Below are 22,260 nucleotides of genomic sequence, written 5' to 3' on the forward strand. Positions count from 1 at the left end.
AATATTATTAGGCACAAAGATCCGGTCTCGACTGTATTTGACGCTTCTTCCTTATTTGTGTTAATTAAAAATCTCTATCCGAGAAACCGATATTGTAATAAGAGATTATAATAGTGAATAAAAATTTAACATCATAAAGAAATCAATCCGCTGACGTTTTTAACACTAATGAGGTCATTACTTTCTGATTGCAGGGAATGTGTGACATGTTCATCCAAACACAGCAGACGAGTAGCGTCAACGGCAGCAGCAGCAGCAGCAAACAACACCGTTCACCATCCCAGCAAGAAGCGCAAGTTAGATTACAACGTGAGCCAGCCGGTGATCCAGCACGCATTGGTCCAATCGACCAGCGACTACCAATTGGACAATACCGGTCTGCAACAACGGTACTCCGTGAACGGTGCTAATACCGCATTTAGCTCGCTGCACAACAATAATGCGCTGCAGAAGAGTAGCCCGAACCAGCAGACCCTGGTACGAGCCTCGACGATCAAGCTCTTAGACACGTACCAGCGCTGTGGCCAGAAGGTTGGTTCATGCCACTTCCTACGTTTCTTTTGTCGCCGCGCTTCTAATTGTTCGACGGACAATCCATGCTCCCTCGCGTTCCCCGCGTGTCTACGCGTCCGACGCGCTAAATTTGGCCTGTCGACTTCTTGTGTGTGTCTCGTCCACTATACTTAATCCTTTGTCTGCAATTATACTTTTGTTGTTTGATTTTTTAATGACGTTAGCATGATTGATGTCCATTTTTACCAACGTAGATCAATTTTAATGTCGGTTTAATTTACTCTTTTTCTTATCTTGTAGTTTTACAACTACAAAAAGATAAAAAGTAAATTACGTCGAGATTAATCTATACCGATTAGAAACGGACACGAATTTCCTTTCTCCTTTTCTCTCTTTTTTTTTCAATAGTATTCGTTATTACCACTGCCGCATAGATTTTTGTAATTGGTTTCTGGCACCACACTTATTTTATACCTAATAATATTGGTATATGATATAACTTTATGTTTTTTTTAAATATTTATGAAATATATGTGAATATATTTCAAATTGATACGTGCGGTGCCTTGAATCTACACATAAATATATATCCAATTGGCTATATACATCCAAAGTGTTAACGTTTAAACGTCCATATTGCTATTTATAAACGCGCGGTTTTTGTATATTTTCCTTTTTTTCTCGGTAACAGCGCGTAATCTGCACAATGAGCAAACAATTCGCAATGTCTCAATGTCATTTGTTTGCCGGTTTCGAGTTTCGCGGCAGCTTGTTGTCGTTTCGCCGTTGCTTCGTATCCTCTCGGGTCGGCTGTTATGCACACGCATACGTGTGTTATTACGAGAACGGGAATAACTACGGTAATGTTTCCTCGTTAGTTTTCTGTATTCTCCTTAATGGAGAGCAGACGAAGGAAGAAACTTTCCATCGCGGTTCTTGTACGTGTCGCCGTCTTTAGCGCTCTGGCGAATAAAACTTAATGACCGCTTATCGCTTATTGGCATACGACGCAGACCGAGAGCTAGGTCGTTTTAGCCGAGACCGCGTTTGGCAACGAAGTCGTGATACTTCTCGCTTCGCAACTGATGCCTCTTGTTGCAAGCCGCGGCGAAAGGGAAAGGCTCGATCTGCAGATTGTATAGCAAGAAGATGCTGTACCATCCGTTCGTCGTTTGTGTGTCGTTTCACTGCTTATCCGTTGCATTTTACGTACCGATCTCTCGGCTGCCTCTCAACAGTCGCGTCACGATCGTTCGATAGAATCGCCCCGCGATTAATCGGCGACGAGGCTAATCCCAACTCCGAGACCTCGCAAAGTTTTTGACGTGAATCTGTTTTTGGTGTGGCACTAAAGCTTAACGCTTAAGAATCGTACTAATGCCTCGTCTGACGCGACATCATCCTCGATACGTTTCCTCTCGTGCTCGTCATTCTTATTTGTTCCAGCGAAGTTTCGCGTCGCAGTTGCGACTCGATGTCGATTCGGTGATATCGCACGATTCGTAGCTACATGTCACGATGTTTTCGCTGATTCATTGCGTTCGCGATATGAATGTCTCCTAAACATTCTCGTTCTCCGTCGCGCATTGTACACGATTATACAAAATCAAAATGTCTCGTGACGTCGTTGCGCCCCGCCGCGTTGTTACACACACATCAAGCGATTCTCTCGCCGTTCTGTTGCAACACTAATATGTACATTTCTACCATATAGATTAATTTTAATCTCGGTTTAACTTACTTTTTATTTTTTTTCTAATTTTAAGAATTAGAAGAATGAATGCTATTTTAACAAGAATAATTCAAATTTACAGATATTACATAAAGAAAAAGAACTAATAGTAAATTCAAATATAATATATCTATCTTAACATCATTTCACAGAGAAAGATAAATTATTTTTACTCGTCAGAATGTTTATTATTTAAACGATCACTGCATAATAGCTCCACCAGACCCACTGTCAGCTCCAAAAGGATAATTGAGTGGGTCCCCAATAGACCCACATCAACTTCGAAGGGTTAATCTACATAGGTAGAAATGGGCTTAAGACTTGCGTGCGTCGAGCTTCAGATTGCCGAGGTTCTAATACTCGTTTCTGCCAATGTAGATAAACTTGAATCTCGGTTCAATTTACTCTCCACCTTTTTCTAATTCTTAGAACTAGAAGAAGAGACGAAGTTGGACGAAGATTAAAGTTAATCTACATTGGTGAAAACGGACATAAATCATCCGGCTAATCTGACGTTCTTGGCTATTTAAATAGCATACAGTAGCCAGCAACGGAACCTATTTGGCACGCATGCCAATGTCCCGTAGTATTCCGAAATAATCGACAAGCGGTCCTCCCTCGATTGATCTCCGCGCATTCTCATCGTGAGTTTGATTTAGCATTTGCGGCAAAACGCCATGTACGTCCGAGAGGTAACGAGCTTCTAATGACAGAGGAGGTATCACAATTTCCTTGACGCTCGTTAATTCTCCGATTTGCGACCGTACGGCGCAACGTCGTGGGAAACTGACGTCTATTACCGGGAAACTAACTTTATGAATACCACTACAAACGAGCTCGATATTTGCGGTGCTTTATATGTATATATATATATGTCATCTCGCGTACAACTCACCGATCGATTCGAAAATCCTCGACTGAAACATGAGCACTTGCTAACTCTGTAATATCGCTTTATTTATTTTTCTTCTTGATGTGCCGTCTTTTAGCGAAGGTTGCGATCGTTAAGGCGATTAAAATCTTAGACATAGCAACTCTGAACTAATCAGGTGTTTTTATTAAAATGGCGAGGGTTTTTAGCCAAGATGTTATTCTTCTTCTCATCAGAGATTCCTTTCTCTATTTGATGGAATAAAAAGAGTCTTTCATTTATTTATTAACTCTTTGTGGATCAGTGATTTCATTTGGGATTATCCCCTTTTATTTTATAAATTGCTCGGTCTCGATTTTTATGAAACTTGCCCTATGGAATAATTTAGCTTTATTTGAATCTGAATTGTCAAAAATTCAAAATGGTAGTTTCAATATTGTGTGTGTACGGATAGAATTTTTAATAAATAACTTGATTATCATAAAATTCGGTTTTAAGGAGTTTTTAATTGCAAGTATAATGTCAAGTTTCTAATTTTGCTTTATTTGAAGCTCATCAGTGCTACGCCAGCGGTTAGTATACTGATTTCCAGGCTCATTTTCAAACTCTGATGACACTAGATTCTCTTTTTTAGAAAGTTATTATGCTTTGAAATTCGATATTTTCAGGCTACATTCCAAACTCAGAGATATCAAGAATTTCTTAAAACCGAATTTTACGATAATCAGATCATTTTTTTTTAATTTGAATTTTAGAATTCTGAGAATTTTAGAATTCTTGACTCCGAAAATTATAAAAAAATAAGTTCTTCCATAAAAGTTTGTTAGAAAACTCTGGTCCTTAAAAGATTAAGATAGAAAAAATATTTGTCTGATACGAGACTGGCTCTCCTCAGAACTTTGCGGCAGAACAAAGAATGCGCGTCCGTGCCCAGGCGAACCAGGAGATGAGTTTGTTGCCACCCGGAAGCAGGTGTATCGTTGACGGACGCCCGAGGAAAAGCCTCTGCACGGATAATTCGATTCCTCGAAACCGTAAAGATTCTTTCTTCTCGCTCGATCGCTCTCCGCGTTCCTCCTCGGACCGAAATGATCTTCGACCGGTCTCAACTAACGATCATACGGCGCGTGCACGTGCATCCGAACCGCGCACCGGCGATGATAATTACAGAGCAGCAGTGATCGTGTTTCGGTTACAGCTATCGGTTGCGAACATCGTTGCGGGGTGTCACGAGCGCGTAGTTGGCGGCGTAGATAACGTTTCCGTATGGCGTAGTTGACTATCGATTGTACTTTCAAGGTTCCCATTACATATTTCATACCGACCATCGCGCGGATATCGCGGGACGCGCACGTATTGTCCGCGTGACGTCCGCGAAATTCTACCTGGTTCACGGAACTGCGACCAAGCGCGGCATCGCTGGGGAACGATCGTTTCGCCGATGATCAGGGGAGAAAGAGGCACGATTATTTCCTCATGATCGACGAGGCGTTTGATTCACGGTGCCGTTGCTTACGTATAATAGAATGCACGAAATGTACGCGATACGTAACGTTGGCTCTATAGACACGCGTCCGTTAATTGATCTCCAACGGCGCGAGAATGCGAATCACGCGATCGGTGGCGATCGAAGCTCTCCTTTACGTCGACGCCGACGCGGAAAATCTCCGGCTCTTGGGCTCGTCTGTCGCAGATAGTAGCTCGTATCTTTGCGTTTTCTGAGGGTGTGCGAGTTGTGTGTCGTTGAGAGCTATGTATTCTTACAGAAATTTAATTCTACCCTGGTGAAAATTTTTTTCACAATTTTTTACACGAATTGAAACAAATTTCACTTATTTTTTATTTGACCATTTCTACGGATCTCTTACTCATTATGTTGTTAATTTAATTAAAACAATGGAGTTAAACAATTTAAAAAATAGGATAAAGTTCCGAAAACGTCATCTTCCAATTTTGATGAAACTTTGTGAAAAGATTCATTTTGGGTTAAAGTGAAAATTCTTAAAAATATTTTTTTGGCAATTTGTGAGGTAGTCATTTTTCAAGATAAAATAAATATATTAAATTTGATTTGAATTTATAATTTATCATATTATTTAATAAGTGCATACGTTAATGGACGTTGTTTACTTGAAACTAAACAGTTTAACCGACGAAAATGGATTGATTTACATTTTGACATACATGGAAGTTAAAAATGTTATTTAACTCGAGAGATTGGATTACCATATTGCTGCTTGGATATCTGACAGTGTAGAAGGTAGTGATTAATTACATATTTTGAATATCAAAAGGACTTAACAATAGTGCTTTTAATATTTAAAGTAAGTAATATATTACTACATTCATTCTAGTATTAAATTGGATTTCTGTAAGGGTATCGACGTATTGCTTTTGAGCGTAATTGCTTTCATTTTACCGTTCTCCCAATTACTCAATTTGATGCCGCTCTTCATGGCAATCTCTTAATGCCCAAAAATATATTTTTATATAAGGTATATTACTTCTATAGAGAAAAACTTGGTCGAGGGAAGGTAATGGTGACGGCCTGGCAGTCCATTCCGCCAACGCGAATGTGGTGGGTAGTACTGTAGTGTCGCAGCACCATACCCAACAGCAACAGCAGCTGCAGCAACAACAGCAGCAACAGCACAGCAAGCAGGCAAGCATGACGGCGCATAGTAAACAAGTGGCCAACGCGGCCAACGGCGGCGGCAGCAGCAATCCCCAGGGCGACGGGGATTATCATTTGGTGCAGCACGAAGTTCTTTATTCCATGACCCATCAGTATGAGGTCCTCGAGTTTCTCGGCAGAGGTACTTTCGGGCAGGTAAGAACAGAACGTGTAATATGAAACTTTTTGTGTTTTAAACTATTGATTGTTCATCCTTCCTTACTTGTGAGAATGAATTAAATATATATTAACAATTGATTTTTGTAGGTTGTAAAATGTTGGAAAAAAGGGACAAGTGACATAGTAGCCATCAAAATTCTCAAGAACCATCCATCGTATGCGCGCCAAGGTCAGATTGAGGTACGCATCGTGTAAATATTAGTTAAAAAAAGATGCAGAGTGTATAGACGTAAACGTCAATTGAATTATATCCTGCGTTATATTGGGCAATTTATCATGTTTAAATAACGTTTTTGCAGGTCTCCATCCTGTCTCGACTTAGTCAGGAAAATGCGGATGAGTTCAATTTCGTGCGCGCCTACGAGTGCTTTCAGCACAAATCACATACCTGCTTGGTATTTGAAATGTTAGAGCAAAACCTCTACGATTTCTTGAAGCAGAATAAATTTTCACCCCTACCTCTCAAATACATTAGGCCCATTCTCCAACAAGTGTTGACCGCGCTATTGAAATTAAAGGTACAGTATCATCATAGTCATGCTTGCGTTATATGGTATTCGGATCGACATTGAGAATTAACGTGCAAATGTCTTTATCTTTGCAGCAATTAGGATTGATACATGCCGATTTGAAACCGGAGAACATTATGCTGGTGGATCCAATGCGTCAGCCCTATCGAGTGAAAGTCATCGATTTCGGATCGGCCTCGCACGTATCCAAAGCCGTCTGTAACACTTATCTACAATCACGTTATTATCGTGCACCCGAGATCATACTGGGACTTCCGTATTGTGAAGCGATAGATATGTGGTCACTCGGCTGCGTGGTTGCAGAATTGTTTCTGGGATGGCCTTTATACCCGGGCAGTTCCGAGTATGATCAAATTCGATATATAAGTCAAACGCAGGGCCTACCGACGGAGCATATGCTAAACAACGCCAGCAAAACAACAAAATTCTTTTACCGGGACATGGACAGTATGTAACTTGATACAAACTAACAGTATCTAATAGCGAGAGCTTTTCTTATAAATTCCATATTTATAGGTACATATCCATTTTGGCGATTAAAGACACCGGAAGAACACGAGGCAGAGACTGGTATCAAATCCAAGGAAGCGAGAAAATATATTTTTAATTGCCTTGACGATATCGGTCAGGTTAATGTACCGACTGACTTAGACGGCGGTCAACTTTTGCCAGAGAAAGCGGACAGGCGAGAGTTCATTGATCTCTTGAAGAGGATGCTTACAATGGACCAGGTAGTAATATCTAATTGATGCTCTTAATTTATTGAAAAAAACGAGATTTTTTCGTGTACATACGGAGTTTTTCTCATACGAATGTGTTATTTGTGTTAAAGGAGCGCCGTATAACACCCGGCGAGGCACTGAACCATGCGTTTGTTACTCTGGCACATCTAGTCGATTACGCGCATTGTAACAACGTTAAAGCTTCCGTCCAGATGATGGAGGTTTGCAGGCGCGCGGGAGATTTTACTGCGAGTCCTGCGCATCATCAGGCTCCGCCGGCGCCTCAGCCACCTCCACCAACGTCTTTAGTAGCCAATTTTGTACCGACTACTAACGGCAGTGCGGTGACTCTTACCTTCAACAACCAATTGTCTAATCAAGTGCAGCGATTAGTCAGAGAGCACCGCACCGCACAAACAGGATATGACAATCTGGTATGTTTATGTAACTCTTGTATTACATCTCTTGTATTTTAAGTTATATAACATTTTATAAAAACTGTTGGCTCTACATTATTTATATTTTCTAATTTCAGTACCAAATATATAGTAACAGCAGTAGACGAGCGACACAATATAGTGGCTCGTCTAGTGGATCCAACAGCGGACGAAGTGGAGTTCACGATTTTCCGCATCAACTGGTACCCGGCATATTGTGTCCACCACATGGCTACCAAACTATGCCAAGTCCTGCGAAGCACGTAGTTGTTGCTCAAGTAAGAATAGTTACCATAATTATATAAGCAATAAGTTCATTATTGGAACAATTAGTCATTAATAACGATTTATTTCATAGCCACCACAAGCACAACAAGCACCTCTGCAGATACAATCGTCCATTATATCGCAGCAAGCCGTGGCCGCGGCGGCTGTAGCTGCTCAACAACAATACGCTGCAGTTCCCGTGTCTATGGTCGAGACTGGTCGGCAAATGTTGCTTACCGTAAGTAAAATAATATTCATCTCCAAATGACCGTATAATAGTCTGTTATGTTTTTATATACATTTATGATCATCATAGAACGCTGTGCAGACATCTTGGCCTGGTGGAAGTCGTCAGATGGCTGCGATCGTACCATCGTGGCAGCAATTGCCACCGCAGCACATTCAACAACCTCTCCTCAGCGATACTGGAGATTGGGGAAGGCCCCTTATCGTCGATAGCTCTGCTATTCTACAGGTAGTACTTGTCAATAAATTGCTCGTAATATTTAATAAAAAATTGAAGCTTATCGATATATTTAGCGTTTTCTTTCTTTTGTGATATTTTACATCATGTTAGTTGTGACTTTATCTTCTATAAAGCATTCTTCCTAATATTTTACACGTTATAAAATTAGAAAATTCTCAGTTTTTAACTAATCTCCCTTGTTTTGGGGAAGGATCAGCGGCCGGTATTTCCTGTCACGGAAGTTTACAATGCTAGTGCACTTGTCGAGCATCCGTCACAGAGCTGGGGCAAGCGCACCGTCACCAAACATCATCAACATCATGTGACGGTACCTCAGCAGACTCAGCATAGACATGAACACAAGAAAGAGACGCAACAACTGAGTCCTGTGAAGAAACGGGTAAAGGAGAGCACACCGCCGAGTAGTATGCGACGACACTCACCGAGTAGTCATTGGCAGGAACAGCCAGTTCAGTCTCATCATCACAGTAGCAAACACAGTAGTCATAATGTGGAGCATCAGCCAGTCGCATCTGTACGGCAACAGACCATCACGATTGATGACACGCCTTCGCCTGCCGTTTCCGTTATTACGATTAGTGATAGTGAAGACGAGGCACCTGGAAAATGGTGAGTGTTATACCAAGTGCTACATTCTCAGTATATATATTATAAATTAGTATATCAAATGTGATAAAATTTTGTAGTTTAGGGATATATTTTTTATTTCAAATTTTTAGACTTTAGATTTTAGTTTCAGTAGAAATTGGAACTGGTACAATTTCGTAGAATTCAGATTTAGATATTATAGATAATATAGACACATAATGATCATATGTATATGTTTATTCATATACATGTAAAATGTAATTAGTGTAAGTATTTTTTTACGTGTCTGTAGTATCAAAACTTATATTTACCGAAATTATATTAAAATTTACAAATTAATCTTTCCAATAGGCAAATCAAGAGAACATTAAGAATATATATGTTTAAAATATTAATAGATTTTTTGACAGATCTTTTAGTATTATCTTTTGTAAAAGAAATATTCATTTAAGCACGCGTTATACATCTATTAGTTATTAGTTGGTAGTACAATCACGCATGGATATTATTGACAGCTGTGGAGACCGTCAGTGCAGCGCCTGTCAAAGTTTGGCAACTCGCCTGTCGGGCGACGGACGTCCTGTCCGTGAAGAAATCATACGAAGGTATATTAATGTAATATGACGGTGTTAATGATACTTAATTAAATCTTGTTAAGAATATGCAGTTAACAGATTATAAGCGTCACGAGAGATAAGATCAATTTGCTATTTTTCATTTCGATACCCTGCTATTAAGTCATTCAAAATCAATTTTTACCTAATGAACGCTATGCTTCGGAAACCTTGGAAAAATAACTTAGTCTTTATAGCTTATAGAGATGTTCATAAATCATAATTATATTATATCCTTAGTATAAACTATAAATATTTTAATCCATTACTACATATATGTTTCATATAATACAAATTATTTGGTTTTAATAACGGGATAGATACGGGCTATTTAGGGATCCAGTTGCGGAGCTTGGTGTGAAACAACTGTCGACTAACACAAAGCTACGACACTTAATAAATAATATCATTGCAAATAATCTTTAGCATGCGATATTTCATGGATGCGGCGTTAACTTGCCAATGGTTAAAGCACGCAACGATGACTGTCTCGATGACTCTAAATAAAGAAGACTCTTCTTCTTGATTTTGCAGCACTCAATCGACGCCCCGCGTAGTACAGCCGATGCAACAGTCAACACATGTGAGTACTCAGCAACATGCGAGCGGGCACGTTACAACGCATAGCAGCTCGTCGTCACATCGAACGCATCGCAAGAATATCATTAGCTGTGTCACTGTTGGTGACAGCGACGGCGAAGCCAGCCCAAGTCGCACGCATGCCCATTTATATCTGCCGCAACACCCGCAGCATCAGCACACCACGCAGTTAATTAAGCACGAGCCGCAGCAACAACATCATGTCAGCAGGTGAGCTGATGAAGCTTCGATCATTGATGATGCAGACAACTGTGACAGGAATTTATCAATAAAATAATTCTTCAATCATTTTCAAAATTAAATTTTGTTATTTTTATTAGTTTTTTATTCTTAATGATTCTTAAATTATAATTCCTAAAATGTGCATAATTGCTAAACTTAATTAACTTTTGCTATCAATGTTTGTTGCAGTAGCTCAGGATATTCTTCTCAGTCACAAAAGAAGCGGCTATTGGCGAAGGTGCAGTCTGAATGTAACATGGTGAACGTCGCGACGAAACCGGAACCCGGTGTCGAGTACCTTGCTCCACATCCGTGTCACGCGCCAGCTTGCAAAGAGCCACCGACCTATCAGGTTAACTAAGATTTCTATTTTCCAATATCACATCTAATTTCTTCATACATTTCTTCATACATTTTTATTTGCAATTCTCTTGAAATCACTTAACTATTTTGTTTATTTAGTATTCTATAGAATGTCCGATAAAGAGAACAACTAAAAAGAAGGAAAAAGGAGAACAAGACCGCATGTAACGGCAGTTTTTCTTTTTTTTTTAAATATTTTTTTAGTAATTTCGTTTAGTAAATGTTTTTAGGATGACGTCTATGACATGCATGACCCCTTCTTGCAGTATGTGACCACGAGTAGTGCGCATCCTCACCTCCAAGAGCAGCATATCGTGTACACGACCGGCACAGACAAACGAGTGTCCTGGCCTGGGAAGCGAGCTGAGTACAAGCATGAATACGTTCAACCACCGGCTGCTCACTCGAGAGACCATCAGAAGTGGGTGGTGGCCAATCCTGTGCATCAATATAGGTGAGGATAATCTTTCTCGTCATGATTGCCTGCGTCTTTAATCGAGACATGTATCATAATTATGAGATAAGCTTTAGAACGATTTTTAAACGACACGATACATAGCGGCGGAGCATGTTCTCGTCAAATAATCGCCGTGTTACGTGCATGTGAGCTTTTTAAAAAAGAAATGAGCGAGCCAACATGACAAACAGTTAACACGATTTTAGGCAAGTAAATGGCATGTGAATCTTTATCAAAAACCGTAGAACAAAGTTTTCTTATAAATTAGTTTATTTCCTCTTTCGATCGTACGTCGAGAAGACCGGAAGAGGAGCTCGCGAATATTAAGAGTTGAGAACGCATCCGTTAAATCTTCTATTTCACCCTTAAAGAGACGTACTGCCGTGAGTAAACGGTGCATGTGAATCGCATAACGAAAGGATGGATTTTGTTTTGCATTTTGTAGGCAGAGCCAGGTAGTAGGTACGGCAGCCCATCCGGGTCATACCCACAGTCATCACGGGCATCCGGCTCATCTGAGTCCCGGCGGCAGTGGCGGTGGTAGGAGTCCCGCCGGAGGGCCTGTGATAGGAAGTGCCCAGCATTTGGGACAGCCCCTCTACCAGGAATACGCTCACGTGCGCTCGAGAGCCCACGCGGTGCCGCCTCCTGTGTATGTTACCGCGGCACCATCACAGGCTGCTACAGCTATCCAGCAGCAACAAGTACCCACGTATCAAGGATTCACACCCGGGTGGGTAACTAGAGAACTAATCGATGCACGCATGTGTTTATCCATCTTTACACCTTTGTTTTAGCGTTAAATTTTGTCATTTTTGACCCAAAAGTAAACTTGCTATTGCAAGTTCTTTCTTTCATAAACGTTACCTTTTTGTGGCATGCAATAAGTTAAAGCGCAGATTCGCAGGAAATCGGTGATTATTTCCCATACTTCTCGATATGCATCGCATAGCTTGATTTTTAAAACTAAGCTTTAATTATGATTGTTCGCATAGCAGAAAGTTACGTTAGATACATTAAATTTTTTTAGTTTATTTAAACTTACAATAAAGGACATTTTCCTTTATTGTAATGTGCTATAAATTGTAAGGAAATAGAATTTGTATATAAGTGCAAAGAATTTGTTTTTATTTAAATTTTGTCGAGAATTTTTTATTTGGTGATAAACATTGAGATCCTGCCGATGAAAACTTAAAAAGTAGAATTTTGTCAAAAGTTAATTATTTTCTGCTTTTCCTGAGTTTCCTTTCATATAAGTATTTGCTTTTGGCTCTGACTATCTATATTATAAGGGAAAAACTTATAATTTTCTTTTTTTAGAGCTTAATGGAGACTTTCTAATGTGCGTTATCCCGTTTTTTACAGCTCGTCTCCATTAACGTTGTATGATTCTAGTCGAGCATTGCCACCGCCAGCTCATCACAGCTCGGCCAGACCGTTACTGGCGAGTCACGCAGCACATCCGTTGCCTGCACATATGCAGCCTACAGCCGTTTATGGATTGGCCCCGCTTTCGCCAGCCAAACACCAATACCAACCTTCCAGTTTATGGTTTACCGAATAAATTATTACCGTCGAGTCGTGGATAAGAGTTGTGTACGAACAAATAACGAGTAATTGTACGATTTTCTGGGAACTTACGAGCCGCTCGTGCCAATCAGCGAACATGTAATCGATATCAAATGGCACAAAGAAAGAAAAATGTCGTGTTGATTTTCCCCGTTTTTGTGCACCTGGCCAGTAAGTGAGCAGGTAGGGAAATTCCGAATCGCTGCGATTTGCGAATACGATCAGTAGCACAAATACACTATCGAGCAAGTTTGCCGAAGAGAGCAAAGAGCAAAAGCTCAAGCATTAAGGCAAAAATTTTGACAATCCGTCCTATATGTAAGCAGCGACCACTCCCTTCCGATCGCTCTCATAAGACGTGAGATCACGGTCAATATAACTAGATCTCTTTGTATATGTTTGTTACGTCCTTTATGTGTCCGAAACAATTCCATCGTCTTATCGTAACAATTTCATAAAAGGAAAGAAATCAAAGGAAAAAGACTCTTGCTTTGATATGCAATTATATGCGAACCGATCATTAACTTTTTTTTCCAGACATGTAAAAGTGAAAATTTTTATCATTGAAGTTAATGGAAAAATTTTTGACGTTTCTGTCCTAGGAAAAAGTTATACAATCGGTACTTTGATTGATTTTTTTACAAAATCTTTCATCTGGCACATTTCTTTCTTTCTTTTTTTTTTCTTAATTCCAAGAGACACATACATCTCGACATATGCGGCATACGTTAAATTTCGTAAGTTTCCAGAGACACTGAAGTTTTATTACGGAAACGGTAGAGTTTATAAGGACATTGTACAGACCAAAATTTTCTATCGAATTGTCCCAATCTGCTTAAGGCTCATACGTATAGTTTCTTTATTGTACATACATATATATATATAAATATATGGAACTAATATGTGACTTAAACAGATCGGGAACGTTAATATCGACGATAGACGAGATATGCAAGTAGTGGCAGTGCCGATCCACATGCGCGTGGAACTGTTATTAACGAACATATGCGATTTATAATAGCGATTTAATTTAACTGCGTAGTGAGTCTGCATTTCTTTATGATATGTCGCAGGACATATCGCGCGCGAGTATCTTGTTTTTAATGCTCCTTAACAAAATTATTTTAGCGAACTAGGTTTTTTCCAATTGTCGTAGTATTCCTTTTGTTTTTGCTCGTGGAATTTTTCGATTACATTAAGAATATCGCTAAGGGATGTAGCACTCTATAATCTTTTACGATATTTTATTCATAACGGGCACTCAAAACTAATGAGGTAGCCACATTATTCTTTGTAGTTTGTAACGTTATTCAAATGTTATTCAAGTATACATTAACACATACACATATACACGTACATGCATACACATACGTCCACACGTACATTATTTAGTTATATCGCATATTCTGAACTTCTTCGAGTAGGATTATTCGGGTTGTCGTAGGTGTAGGAGTATTCGTCAGAAATAAGCAAGGAATTTAGAATCGAGTCACCAATTCATTAAGGTGATTGCACGACATCCGAATCGACAAAAGCTTTGACGTGCCTTTTTTGGAACAGTCTCATTATTTATTATTCTTAGATTATTACTTTATATTATCTTCACATTCATCTTATTGTTTGCATCTCCATCGTGATCGTTATCATCTCCATTAGCATTCTCATTGCTAATCATCATTGTTCTTATGTCTAACATATTTTGTTTTAAATTGTGTAAATAGCATATTACAGGCAGCATGCCTTAAGCTTGTGGTTTGAAATACGAAATTATGTGTGACCATAATTTTGAAAGAGTCATAAATTGTATATAAGTTTAACGATCTTTCATGAATATTTCTTTTTCCATTAATGCTTTGCATTTTGACGAGAGGAAGATATATGAATCGAGTACATTGCACAAATTAGTGAAAAAAAAAGGAAAAGAAATGAGAAAGTGATAGTTTATCTTTTCAGAGTACAGAGTATAGTGATTTCTTCCTGAAGGCTAGGAGGGAAATAGAAAAGGGAAAGCATTCTGTGAAAGAAATGTATGCCAAACAGCAATAAAATATTATAATGGGTTTTATGATAGAGTTTCTCTCGCGGATATCATAAATTCGCATATTTATACGCATATTTCTTTTTCCGCGTATATATTATATGTATGATAATAGTAATGATAATTGGGAGGGGAGAATTCTACTTATAAATAGTTTTCATAAAACGATTTTCGCAATTATGTTTTTCTCGTTCAATCATGTTCTTCCTTGTTGCATTTTCCGAACTACAGTCAACATCACCGGTTTTCACTCTAATTTATCATTCTCAGGCGATATCATAGATATGGTACGCACGTCGTACTTCAGGTATCGGCATATTATGCGCAACTGCTAATATATGTATTTCGTGATTTAATGGAATAACGCTTATAGGCATTGTTTCGCTAATTCTATTAATATAAATGTATAGAAAGTTTGTAACAGTAATATTCGCGTATATGGGATTCATTGCGGTATGTTGTTTAGAGTGATTCACGTCCAAGTTTAATTAGAGATATTTTACACGTAGAGTGAGAGTGAAAGAGAGCGAAAGTGTATACGAAAGAGAGAGAAAGAAAGAGAGAAGAAAATTACAGAATATATAGATATATAAAGATATACAAGTGTAGTGTAGGTGTAACGGAGTTTTAAACATGTTACCGGTATCATTGAGAAGAGAGCCCTTTACGCGATACAATAAGTAAACGACAAACGATATACAGCTGCAATTTAACTATATTTAACTTATAGAGCAGGGCCGTTACGGCTATCGGGTCCATGATAGCCTCGCAAATCTCTCGAGTGCCTTTATATCGAGAGGCATCAGACGAATTGATGTAATCTAACGATGCCGAACTTGTTTCGGTAAAAGCAACCCTAGATTTCTTTATTTCTTCTTTATAATTATCTTTTTCTTCGTTTCTATAGTTACGCAGTTTATTCTCCTTATCTTAAGATTGAGCAATTTGCCCTTTCGTATACACAATCAATACGTTTGTACACATTGTACGAGGAAACAAAAAAAAATATTTAACCAATCGATGTGCCTGTTTAACGAATAATCGTATTTACACTGGGTAATTAATTGTAATGAGGAAAAAAAGAAAGGAATAAGTAGAGAGGGAAGTCCGTTCTTCTTTTTCTTCGACATAGACTGAGCACGTTATGACGTATCAGTGAGCATCGCAATCATCGTAAAACCGTTTGCTATTGGTATCCACCTCTCGGTTTCGGCATAACGGATCGGTCCGCGCCCAATTGTACATATACATACATACATACATAAATACATACATACATACATACATACATGCTTCCACGTATGACAGTAGAGATACTCGCGTCGCATTATAAAAAAGGAAAAAAAGGAAAAAGATACTACCGTAATCGTTTTCCACGTGAGTTGTGAGAAGAAAGAACACAAGTCATATCCTTAGGTTTCATCTCCCAACGTCGGACGCGCGTACACATACATGTGCACGCATGTAAGACAAGTAGTCATACCATGCGATAGCGATAAGTTTCATCTCCCATATTTCTCGTCACCCTCCTCACATAAGTTCGCGCGTATTATTAGATCGATGATGATTTTAGTCACGTTTTTTCACGAGCAGGTCTTGACTGACAGAGATTTCGAGGGATAATACCGAGAGGATCGGATGGACATTCGAACGATTGTAATTATATTAACGTTTTTCGCAGGTGTTCACGTGTAAGGAAGAGAATACATGATCGTGGACAGGGTGGTGAACACGTAGGTGACATTTTAGGCGGGTGACATATCGACATATTTTAAGGGTACAAAACGCGCATGGACCACTTACTTAGGTCGACCTGATTTCGTATTGTATCGTATCAATATGTTGTCTGAGTTTCCGGAATCGCTCGTCGGTCAATGCGTGCTCCGAGTCATGCTAACGCACTCATGGTCATTTTAATGATATATACGTTGTAAATAAGAAAAAAAACACACACACACACACACACACACACACACACACACACACACGCACACACACACACATACACCTGATAAACTACCTAAGTAAAAAGAAGTAGAGACGCTATAAAACGCTGTGTGGAAAGTTAAGATACCGTAACTGTATCAATGGTTCTATATAGTTGTGATATTTTATTATAACGCTGATAGTCGCAGTTAACTTTTAACGGGTTCTCTCGCATGCCCGACCATATATGTATGTATATATATATATATACACACATATGTATATATGTATATACGTATATATCGCGAGATATAAAGTATGTAGGAGTATCCTAATCTTAACACATTTGATTATACGCGGAAGGGAGATTGTATGTTGCTGCAGTAAAAATAATGACCGATAGAGCGATATAATGTTATGCGCGAGTCTGTTTCTTTTTTTCTAATTTCGAAGTCTAAGCTATATCACCTGAACTTTCACGGATGTTTCCTTTCGTCTTTTCAGCAGTTTCCGGAATATCATTTAAAATGTAAAAGAAATTTAACGTTCTGTGGTTTAAAAATGTTAAAACTGCTGTTAGAATTATATGACTGAATTATAAATTTTTTCCGTGATACGAATCAGATTTATGTATTAATTGTATAATTGGCATTGAGATCTTCTAGAAACGAAAATAGAATAATAAATAATTATTTATCCACTCGCGTAGTCGTGCGCAATTGTAACGTTTACTTCTTTCGTTAGTGTAACTATAATAACACAAATTAGAGATAGATATCTAGTTTTTTTAATTATTTTGGAATATGTATATATGTTTTTCTTATTGCATCCGTGGTGGGGGAGTGATATATTAGTCTTAGATGTAGTGCCTAAAGTGATGAATGTGTGTGTCCGTTTTTTAATAAGATTTATTTAACATAGAATCTCCAAGTCAGTTCCGCGCTGGTAGAGAAAAAAAACTTACTGTATCGTGAATGATCGCTTGAGAACTGAGGCTTGATTTATATTGAAACTCAATTAGAAATTGATAGTCTCAATATTAATGAACTTGTCGACGAAGGGAAGGATCGGGGGCGATCAGGCGATCGGTATTTTTTTTTATGTACGGGTCGCGGATTATTTATGAAATCATGCAAAAAATTGGGAAACGCTTGGGTATGCTTAGCGTGGAAAGATATTCGTGTAAATATGGAAACGCAAAGAAAAATGAAAAAAAGAATATAGGATAATAAGGGGGCAGGCTTACAACTTCATTGTGGAGTTAGGACTATAATATTCATCGCGTTATACGGACAGTTCGTATAAAAATTATATTATCACTGTAAACAAAGTAACTGACTCTCACGAGAGATAGATATGTAGCTATATATATATATAAAGTATAGGAAAGAATAACATATTTTTGGAGTTAATAGAGGATTGATATTGTACTGTGCTCTGTAAGTTATTGAACGTTTCTTAGGTTCTCAGTCTCTATTTGATGGATTGCTCGTCGTAATCGGACAGCATTTACAAGTATAGACAATTGTTAACTACACTACAGCCAAATTCGCCGAAAAATTGAATTGAATATCGCATTTTATTATGCATCACATTTTATTTTACAAGTTATTCGATTTTATTTGAATGTATTCGAATATATTTTGAAACGTTTCTACTAATGTTCTGAAATTTTGAATTTGTTTGAAAATATATGTAAATCTAGTACTACATTTATACATTTATAAGTAACATCCAAAGTAAAAAAAATCGTTCTTTAGTATTTATATTTGAAAATATAATAGCTTAAAATTTGATCTAACTTGGAATGAAATTATTCAAGTTGATCATACCAAAGAATTCTAAAAATTGTCATTACTATGATAGATGAAGGTCCGATTAAGGAAGCAAGAATAAATAGTCTGTGCGGGTAAATAATGTAGGAAGCGACGAGATTCACTATCTAACTGTTCTTCGATGTTCTTAATGTTCACTATTATACTATGGTAATATAACGGCAAATAATAATCAATGGTGGGACTTGTATTATATTCGTTTATCGAATTCTGCATAATGCTGTATTATAAAGATTAGTTATAGGTGAAAAGAGAGAGAAAGAGAATACCCTTGTATGTATAGACACATGATTGTTTAGATTTTCTGGCCGTCTACGAGTTTCATCTTTGCGTGGCTAATGTAGGCAACTCTCGATTAGGCGTGTTTTTTAGCATGGAAAATAGCATGGAAAATAGCATGGAAAATACTTCTCTCCACGAGTCGGTAGCGAATTTGGTGTTTTACAAATTGAACGTTTTAGACTCTTTCTTCCTCGTAACGTAGAAGACGATCCGGTTCCCAAGCTCTTAATTGCCGGATCGAACGTGCATTGGACCAGGTAGAGATTGATCTTTACACTCATATTTGTAGAATCAAAAACAGGTGCGTGCGTAATTAGGGGACTCTTTTTTACAAACGCAGGCCATTTTTCGCTCTTTCGAGTCTCTCCACATTTTTGGTACGTACACACGTTGAGGGACCGAAAGCGTCGCCTCTTTTAGTATCCAGTGGCGTGCAAAACTTGTATTTTAACTACATCTCGTGTGAAATAACAGTATTCATTTCTTTACTACTTATTGTATTTAGGCACGATTCTCTTAACCATTCAAATTAAGGATAAAGCCGAGACAAATTAGAAGAGGCGCAGAAGTATATGAATATCCGTCTCATTTCGACCTCTATATACGATTGTAAGCCGAACTTGTTGCTCTTTATCGACAAAGCATATGTCTACGCTACGTACTTGTACCGTGTGTAAAATGTACGTCTTTTTCGTGTATTTTCATAGTACTATGATGATAGTAGTAACGCGCAAGCTGCATAATTATTGGATGCGTCGTTTTAAGTATCGTTTATTTCGAAATTACGGATCGTACAGATTATCGTGAATTCCTTTAATTTAAGCACTGATCAATTAAATATTTGATACATTATACTCAATAATCTCCAACATGTTAATCTAAATTTTTTATATTTACACAGCTAAGTATCATCTAAATTTATTTGCTAGAGTTAATTTGATAGGACAACAATTTTCGATGGATAGAATGATTTTTTTTTAACAATTCAGGCCCGTATTTATATCGCTCATTTAATGCTAAATGTTTTGGTTTGACTTTAAGTTTTATCTATTTACAAGGAAGATCTTGAATAGCTGAGTCTCATGTGTGTGCGATATTTAGTATTAAAATGCGATTCACGAATGCAAGCCTCCAATTATCAGAAATAGTGTCGAATACAATTCTCTACGATCGCGCGTGTATATTCACTCTGTCAATCTTCTTTTAGGGAAGAATTTTTGTAGCGTTGCCTTACTAATGAATTATTATCGATATATATGATAATTGTTATACGCGACATTCATACACACATACACACAAGCACGTTGCCGAATAAATAAATTGTTAAAGTAATCGATTAATATACTATCTGCCAAATCTCTTTCTCTTACACGAACGAACAAACATCACACAAATACATCACGAAAGATCCACGTTGTGGGTAGATTTAGGAGCGTGCGAATTTGTCTGGAAATCATGAAAATTATTATTTGCTTGTATTTGAGATTGATCAGCCGGGAAATGTTATCATCGTTTTTAGCTCTTCCAGCGACGTGGCTCTTTCTTTGGACCACATTTACACGCATACGCCAAGAATATAGTAACCCCAATTGATCGTCCGAAGTGGCGAGTAAAGTGAAGTTTCTAAACTACGATTACTAAGTGTATAGAGCGTTTTTGAGCTTTCGAGGCTTTCTAAGCCTCTCAAGGTATTGTAATTTGACCCAAAACCATCTCCACTTGCGTATGTGGTGGCCCCTTCCTTACGGGCCCGTTCATTAACACACAGCAGCACACAAGTCGTAGTGTCATGAACGGTGTCACGTCTAAGCACGGATATCTGACGAGCAATTTAAACATTTTCGACCGAGGTTTTTTACATAAATATCGTAATATAAACGAGATGAATGTTTGCTTATTATGATTGTCATTTTCAAATTTAGCGAAACGAAATTATGTTACTGCGGACCCGCTCTGTAATCTATTTACAATTACGCTTCAGCTGTTAGCCAATAACTTGAACAATCAGCTCTTTCTGAGTAACATACGATTGTTATGATAAGATTAAGATGACATCATTTTGACTAGTACTTGATGAAAATTTTCGTCCAATCTCTTATTATTTGGGTTTGCTCATTGTATCAAGTATGATATATAAATTGAAATCACGAGATACTCCTCCATAAAAAGTTATTCTATTCTATTATTATTTTTAAAAATAGTGTGTCGTATATATATTTTTTTAATTATTGACCTATATATGTAAAAATTTGGCATCCTGAAATTTACATTTAGCATGTTTACATCTTTGGCAATGTGTTTTCATAATTATTTATGCGAGAGTTGCTCTCCAATTATGAAAATAATTGGCATGGATACGCGCAAATTAAAGCATAGAGTAGTGTCTTTAGCAGGAACATAGTTACTATTATAAAGTAAAGAGGAATTCTAATTAAGGGCTTTAGAATAGACTTAGATAGAGCGTGCCTTGCGTTATCGCGACATCGACATTGCTGAATGTCACTTCTTCGGAGTCACGTTCGTGCTAATCCGTACTTGGGCACTCGACAGGTGTGCATCGTGTGCGATTAATCGTTTAAAAGTATATATATAATTGTATGTATTTACATATATACATGTATGTAAAATATATATATATAATTATATATATGCATACATCTACATAGATAATAAATACATATGTATACATACGCATATATATTATAAATATTACATCCATTACTTATAAATATTATACGTATTATATAACGAAGCTTGTGTACGTGCGACGGATTATTACGGAGGTCGACCAGAGTACAAAGCGTAGATTTAGTTTGGCCTCGGAAATACTCTGCGCACGAAGTCAAATTGATGTCACGAATCGATAACTTTTGATCATCGATTCATTCATTAACAGAGACCTATTTAATAGTGTAGAGAAAGAACCACCACATTGTTAATATTGTCGCATCGACTGAGAACGAATTGTCGTCTTCTTCATTGACAATAAGCAAAAGTTACGACGGATATTTATCAAGATGAACGAAACTTCTCTGGTAAAAATTCAAGTTTGGATACTCCTGTTAACGATTAACGTAGCATTTATAATATCTACATCCAACGTTACTATAGCAGGAAAAAAAATTCTGTGTAAAGAGGAAATTCCGGCTCTCGATCGATGCGGCATAACATTTGACGAAATAATGTATATCGCGGCGAATGTATAATGTATAAGCTATCAAAAAAAATTCTAATCTCGTCACGATGCAGAACTCGTGACCATCGAGAAATGGCGATTGTGTTGCAAAGGATAGAAATAAAAAAAAAAGAGAAAAAAGAGACCGAAGATCGTTCTACGGATCTTAAGGTATTTC

The 22,260-nt window shown here is 37.8% G+C and overlaps 1 protein-coding gene across 1 annotated transcript in view; it reads left to right on the forward strand.

Annotated features, from left to right (window-relative positions):
• Positions 1-13,385, forward strand: part of Hipk (Homeodomain interacting protein kinase) — a 33,329-nt gene extending 19,944 nt beyond the window's left edge. The window contains 18 exon segments of the mRNA XM_018452198.1: positions 195-259; positions 261-531; positions 5,629-5,946; positions 6,058-6,150; positions 6,270-6,488; positions 6,575-6,947; positions 7,017-7,231; positions 7,333-7,656; positions 7,758-7,937; positions 8,018-8,164; positions 8,243-8,401; positions 8,604-9,022; positions 9,517-9,606; positions 10,150-10,425; positions 10,627-10,789; positions 11,067-11,254; positions 11,703-11,990; positions 12,623-13,385. Of these exon segments, the coding sequence (XP_018307700.1) occupies positions 198-259; positions 261-531; positions 5,629-5,946; positions 6,058-6,150; positions 6,270-6,488; positions 6,575-6,947; positions 7,017-7,231; positions 7,333-7,656; positions 7,758-7,937; positions 8,018-8,164; positions 8,243-8,401; positions 8,604-9,022; positions 9,517-9,606; positions 10,150-10,425; positions 10,627-10,789; positions 11,067-11,254; positions 11,703-11,990; positions 12,623-12,821 (3,984 nt within the window). The 5' untranslated portion in view covers positions 195-197 and the 3' untranslated portion in view covers positions 12,822-13,385.
• Positions 13,386-22,260: the final 8,875 nt, after the last annotated feature.

The sequence above is a fragment of the Mycetomoellerius zeteki genome, unplaced genomic scaffold (assembly GCF_001594055.1).
Source record: "Mycetomoellerius zeteki isolate Tzet28-1 unplaced genomic scaffold, Tzet1.0 scaffold332, whole genome shotgun sequence".
Lineage (NCBI taxonomy): Eukaryota > Metazoa > Arthropoda > Insecta > Hymenoptera > Formicidae > Mycetomoellerius > Mycetomoellerius zeteki.